General features: G+C 38.6%; 1 protein-coding gene across 1 annotated transcript in view; it reads left to right on the top strand.

Moving 5' to 3' along the window:
- Nucleotides 1-725: 725 nt before the first annotated feature.
- The window catches only part of LOC140331057 (enoyl-CoA delta isomerase 2-like), an 18,473-nt gene continuing 12,049 nt past the window's right edge, over nucleotides 726-7,149 (top strand). Inside the window, exons 1-2 of the mRNA XM_072411765.1 lie at nucleotides 726-853; nucleotides 5,258-5,414. Coding sequence (XP_072267866.1) covers nucleotides 792-853; nucleotides 5,258-5,414 — 219 coding nt within the window. The 5' untranslated portion in view covers nucleotides 726-791. The remainder of the gene's footprint in view (nucleotides 854-5,257; nucleotides 5,415-7,149) is intronic.

Genomic DNA, 7,149 nt, shown 5'->3' on the forward strand with positions numbered 1-7,149 from the left:
ACGGAAATATGTAGTTTAATAACAGTTATTCATTTGATTCTCTACCTGTAAAGGTGAGTAATTTTACAAATACAGGTAGTGTTGTCATCTTTCTTTGGAAAATAAATACCAACCTTAAAGTTTCTTTCCTTCTGCATTAGGAACAGATCTTATTTTTACTGGCCAGGCTAATAAAAACCAGATAGGTGGTAACTCTAGTGACAGTAGCACAAGTCCAGCACAATGAAGAGGAATCATGGCTGCCAACACAAGTCTGCTCTGCTGTGCTGTGAAGCTATTCTGGGACATACACAAATTGTCCTTTCTTGCCTTTTTCTCACAATTTATCTGATCTGAAAATAACTGAAGCATATAGACTTTTTTTAATTAATCAAAACAGCTTGTTTTTTTCCATCACCAATACTGAGCTGGTGGTAACATTTTCTCCACTTTTATCCTAATCATTTGTAAGTTAATACGATACCACACAATACAGAACATAAAAAACAAGTGGTACAATGTAATTTGATTTAGTTATGATTGAATATTGATGATCTTTATTCGTTTTAAAACGTTTGGAATGTATTCAAGTTCTTTGACTAAAAACTAAGAAAGGTGCAGAACACGGAAAATGCCAGCAGAGGGCGCTGGTGCACAAGCTATATAGTGTTTGTAAGGGGCGTGCTATCAGCTTTATCCAATCAAAAATAGCTTTACATCTCTATGTTGACGCATTGTATGCTGGTGCCGAATGAGAACCGGAAGGTAGTGGGGGGAAGTGCTTGACACTTTCACCGAAGGGTAGCGAATCTATGGCTGCTTCGTTATTGAATGTAAAGAGCTCCCTGCGGCTCCCTCTGTGTAGAGCAGTGAGGTGAGGCTCTGTTATACGTGCAATATTATTAATAATACTATTGTCTTTTAGAATCATGGTTTAGAAGTGGGAAGTTACTATGGGTGTAAAATGTATTAATACCACTGATCAGACTGATTACATTATTACAACTTTATACTTCACAGGAGTACAAAGCACACATACATCATGATTTATTGTAACATTTACACTGTCTGCATCATGTGTGTGACCTTTGATAGTCCTTCAGAGCCTGGCAGGTGAAGCAGCTCCTATAGAAGGCTGAACAAAGATTATTCTGCATGGAGGACTGACCCATGCTGCTCGCTGTGTATGATTCTGCTTTGTATTGTGCACAATAATGTTCCCAGCAGTTCCATATTTATAGAGATTGGGAGAAATCTGAATCAAAGCTAATAAACCTGCTAGTCCATGGAAGTGAAATACCCAGGTCACATAACATCCTGACAATGCTATCGGAAACATTCCTTTACTACTCTCCACATATCTGAGAAGGACGTTTTATCCACAACACAGTGCAGGTCAAACACAACCTCCACCCCACACAACAGGACTTGCTTCTCCCAGTAATATGGAGCACAAAGCAAGTCAAACACAGCCTCATAAATGTCCTCCATTCCACACCGCTCATCGGATGAGGACTGGTCAAGAGGATGAAGGTCAAACACCACCTCAGAACTGACCCATACACACCTAAAATGGACTTGTTACAGGCTGTCCAGGGAATTGCAACCCAATGAAGGTCAAACACGACAACAGAACTGTCCACCACTCTATGGCACACATCTAGAGAGGACCTGCTTTATGCAGAGAAACAACACAATGAGGGTCTAACACAACCTCAGAAATGTCCTTCACATCTGAAGAGGACTTACTTCATCCAGGAAAATGGGACACAAAGCAAGTCAAACGCAGCCTCAGAAATGTCCTCCATTCAGCGCTGCACATCTGAAGAGGACTTCATACAGAAAACAACTTGATGATGGTAAAACACAACCTCGGAACTGACCAATACACATCTGAAAAGGACTTGCTTCATCCAGGGAAATGCAGATCAAAAAACAACTACTGAACTCTCAACCTCCCTATGCCACAAATCTGAAATGGACTTGCTTGATCCAAAGAAACACAACACTACAAGTCAAACACAACCTCAGAAATGTCCTTCACTCTACACAACACACTTAGAGAGGCCTTCATCCAGGAAAATGCAACCCATTACAGGTCAAACACAACCCTGGAACTGACCTATACACACCTGAAGAGTATTTGTTACATCCAGGGAAATGCAACCCAATGCTGGTCAAAGAAGACCATGGAACTGTCCACCTCTCTATGCCACAAATCTGAAAAGGACCTTTTTTATCCAGAGAAACACAACACAGTGCAGGTCAAACCTCTGAAATGTCCTTCACTCTACACAACACACCTGGCGAGGACCTGCTTCATCCATGGAATTGCAACGCAGGTCAAACACAGCCTCAGAACTGTCCTCCACTCTACAACTACACACCTAAAGAGAACTTGCTTTATCCAGGAAAATGCAACCCAGTGCAGGTCAAACACAACCACAGAAGTGTCCACGGCTCTATGCCACACATCTAGAGAACTTGCTTTATCCAGAAAAACACAGCACAGTGCAGGTTAAACACAACCTCAGAAATGCCCCCACTCTTCACAGCACAACTGGCAAGGACCTGCTTCATCCATGGAAAGGAAACAATGCAGGTGAAACACAACTTCAGGACTGTCCTCGACTCTGCACCACACACCTGAAGAGGAACAGCTTCATTCATGGAAATACAACACAAGAACTGACTTACTTTATCTAAATAAAACAACATAATGCAGGTCAAACACAACCTCCGAAATGTCCTCCACTCTGCACAACACACCTAAAGAGGACTTTAGAGAAGGAGCAAAGCAGATTAATTTTGCACATACATGCACTGTTCACAACCCTCCACTATCATCTCATCACCACATTGGGAATTTTTATGTTCTAGAACAGGGTTGCTCAACAGGTGGATCATAATCTACCAGTAGATCGCAAAGGCAATAGGAATAGATCACAGAGCCCTGCCAGGACAGGAGTTATTATGTCCAAGTTTTTATTGTTGGTAGATCACTTTGACTTGGTCATTTTAAAAGTAGCTCGCAAGCCAAAAAAGAGTGGGCACCCATTCTAGAATATGGTATTTCTATGTTCCAGGCTAAAAAAAAGTACCATATTTTATTAGAAGGGTAAATATATATCATTGCACACAATAATAATATTTGCCACATGTAGCCATGGGTCATATACATTTTACCTGGAACTTGCTAACAATTGAATTGATAGTTCTTGATTTCTGATAGTTCTTTCTATTGGAAAGCACAGCATGCTTGACAGGAAAAATATGTTTTGGATGTGCCCTCTAATAAACATTTTATACAATATAAATATTTTATCTATTGCTAGAAACAAATGCATAGACAATAAAATAAAATCATTTTTTTAAATAATTGAAACTCCAAAATATTGTTTACTAAAAAAAGTTTTTTTTCCCCTTTTAATTCCTAAATCTTAAAAAAACAAATGGTGCTCCACCTTCCTCTCGGTGCTCCTAATTGCTATGTGATCACTGCTAAAGAATATTAAAGGACTTTAGAGGCCTAGGTGACCTGTCAACAGTATTGCTTTTCAAGCCCTGTATAGCAGACACCATGTATGAGCAGCACCAGAGGGAGTTTAGAATTTATTAGGTTTCTGTGCTGGTAAAACTGTTCTGGTAGTGTCTGAGGTGAGGCTTATGGGGCAAAAAGAAGTAAAAACAAAAAAAAATTAAAAAAAAACTGTTCACCATCCCCTGACCCTGAAAGTTTACCCCAAACATATGGTACCCCCTTCATTTAACCCCCCCCCCCCCTGTTATTCGTAAATGTAACTTAACACAAAAATTAACCTTGTAACACCCAACACCTTTATTGCATAACAGTTATCCTGACAATGAAATAGGTTTGGCTATTTTAAACAAAACAAAAAAAAAAAGATAAAGTGCTTGAGCTGGGCGGATTAGATGTTCCTAGAACACATCATATTCACATAGAAGGTACTCGTTCAAATATTTGGTCATTTTGTCCTTGCATCCATCCTTTCTGGAATAAAATAAAGCAATGGTCTAAGCACTGATGTTTACATAGACCCTGTGTCTGTATCCCAGTAGCCCTGTTCTTTTCCCAAGCTTAATAAATGAAATCCTTTGTACAAATGTGCCAACTAGAAGGCCCTTGATCAAATAATGGCTGTTGGTGCACAAATTATGGTGGATCCTTTTCTTAGCTGTAAGTAATCTAGGTAAATGTGTTTCAAAGGCAGTAATTGATTCTCCACCAGGGAAAGTGTGAAGAAATGTCAGATTCCTTACTTCATAAATAAAACCCCTTGCATCTGCACATTTACATTATTTACATCTAACATAGATAAGAATTGGATCTTCATCCCACTATGAAATGTAATACCTACAGATCCTTAAACTCCCCATGTAAATACATTTAAAGCTGAACTCCAGGGACAAAAAAACTTTTGATTTAAAATATTTTTAAATAGCCACAAAGTAAATAAATCATCTTTCAGTGCACTGGATACCTTTGCAAACCCAGTTATTACTTAGTAGAAGTAGAAGTGGTGACATCATCACTGTGCTGCACAGAGCCATGGGAGGGACCCAGCAGATCCACCCACAACAGGCGAGGGAGGGAGGTGGACTGAAGACCAGTAACACTGTACAAGGAAATAAAGCAGATGTGATTGCTCCTAGTTCGTTTTTTCATCTTTTAAAGTAATGGGTTTGTACAACAAAACTTCATTAACCCCATTATAAAAAAAAATGTACATGAATTGAAAATAGGTTAATTTAGGTAATAGGAAACTTTGTAATATTTTCTAATATTCCATCTATGTCCCTTTTATGGTAATGGTCCCTATTCTGGTGACACTGGTCTCCAAAACAAAGAGCAAGAGGAAATCCACCTAAACACCTAAACAAAACAGAAGTTTCAACCATTCCAAATATTTTGAATAAACCAGCATTTTTATTGCTGTCTAGAACCTCTCACTTCCCACAGTAACACCCATTATCAGGACTAAAAATAAATTCTGTATCAAAAGAAAGAAATTGAGTTTAATGAATATGAGAGAAACTGAGTTTAAAGTCCTATGTTTCAGTGTTTTGAATTAATTAACTTGTTACCTAGAATAGCACTTAAAGTTTGTTTTGAAAAGTTTGTTGGCAGCAAACAGTTGATTTTAGAATCTCATATGATCTCATGTGATAATTTGTATTGTTTGTTCATTTTAATTTAATACCCTGCACAGATGCTGTATTTACTTGCTTTGTAACCTAATTGCTTTTATTACATTAGCAAGTCGGGGAGTATTGCAGCCCTTGGAGTCCACACTTCAGCCAGACATATGCAAGCAAGTCAGGAAGACTTTGAGAAAGCACAGAATGACTTGAAAACACTAAAAAAAGACCCTGGCAATGAGATCAAACTTAAGTTATATGCTCTTTTTAAGCAGGTGATTAAACTTTTTACATTTTTATGTGTTGAGTGTTTGGTTCCTGTCATAAATTATTTGTGTCTATAAGTGTAAATATCCTGGTCATGTTTTGTTTTTTGTTTGTTTTTGAGTTTAGTATGGAGATTAGTTTGGAAGGGTGTTTGTGAGTATGAAAATTGTGTTGGGGCCTTTAGTGTTTAACATCTTTAAAAATGTTATAAAGTTTTGGATTAAAAGTACCATTTCTGTGTTTACACCAAACTATGTAATGGAATTAAGTCCATACAGGATGTCTATATTCTACAAGCAGACCTGGATGTACTGTTTGATTGGGCAGCCAAGTGGCAAATGACATTTAATATAGATAAATGTAAAGTTATGCACTTGGGGACTAACAACATGCATGCTTCATACTGTCTAGAGGAATATATTTGGGGGAGTCAGAAATAGAAAAGGATCTGTGGGTTCTGGTAAAGCATTGCCCTAATAACAGCATGCAATGCCAAGCTGCAAAATCTAAAGCCAGTAAAGTACTTTCTTGTATTAAAAGAGGAATAGACTGCAGAGATGGAGACATAAACCTGCCCCTGTACAAAGCATTATACACACCACATCTGGAATATGCAGTCCAGTTTTGGGGACCAGTTCACAAAAAGAACATTGTGGAATTGGAGAGAGTGCAGAGAAGGGCAACTAAATTAATAAAAGGAATGGAGGCACTCAGCTATGAGGAGAGATTAGCTGAACTGAATCTATTCTGCCTTGAGAAGAGACGTATAAGAGGGAATATGATCACCCTGTAAAAATGTATAAATGGTCCATATAGAGAACTCTTTTCCCCATTATTCACTTTGAGAGCATTACAAAGAACAAGAGGGCACTCTTTGCGTCTGGAGGAAAAGAAGTTTAAGCTCCGGATAAGGAAGAGATTCTTCACTGTAAGGTCTGTGAACATGTGGAATAGGCTCCGTCAGGAAGTAATTTCAGCAACTACTATAGATTGCTTTAAGAAAAAGCTGGATGTTTTTCTAGAAACACAGAATATAACTGGGTATTAAGGCTTTAAAATAAAAATAACAGAGACTGGTGATCCAGGGAACATCTGATTGCCTCATGGAATCAGGAAGGAATTTTTTTCCCTGTTGAAGCAAATTGTACCAGTGTTTTTTTTTTTTGCCTTCCTCTAGACCAACTTGTTCTATAGGGTGTTATACCTGGGATATGTTTATTTCCCTAGTGGTTGAACTTGATGGACTTATGTCTTTTCTCAACCTAACCTACTATGTAACTATGTAAAATACAAGCAAACACAAAATTCAAAATAAAGGTAGAATAGCTAATGGAGACCCTGAGCACTTATGGATCCTAAGTCCTGCCACCTCTTTGACCTACAGCCTGCTCTAGCCATGATACCCCCTTCAGCCCCTTCACTGCTGATGGTCAAACTTCGTTAACTTAGTCTGCATTAGTGCATCTGAATAGAACTCCATGAATCCACCTGGCCTGTCTTAGATATCTGTATTTAGCTATAGTTTTTTATTTTATTAACCACCTAACCGATAAGCCCGACCTTGGTACGGGCTAAAAAAAGTTACTATTTTCGATAAGCCCGAACTTTTCTCACTGTATGAAAATACAGTGAGAAAAGTTCGGGTTTATCGATCACTTACCTGGTCCCGCTGTGATCGTCCATCCGTCGTGTTCCAGCGTCGGGGGTCCTCTCCGGGAAGAAGAAGCCGGCTGGCTTCTTCTA

Source organism: Pyxicephalus adspersus, chromosome 5 (assembly GCF_032062135.1).
Source record: "Pyxicephalus adspersus chromosome 5, UCB_Pads_2.0, whole genome shotgun sequence".
In the NCBI taxonomy this organism is placed as follows: Eukaryota; Metazoa; Chordata; class Amphibia; order Anura; family Pyxicephalidae; genus Pyxicephalus; species Pyxicephalus adspersus.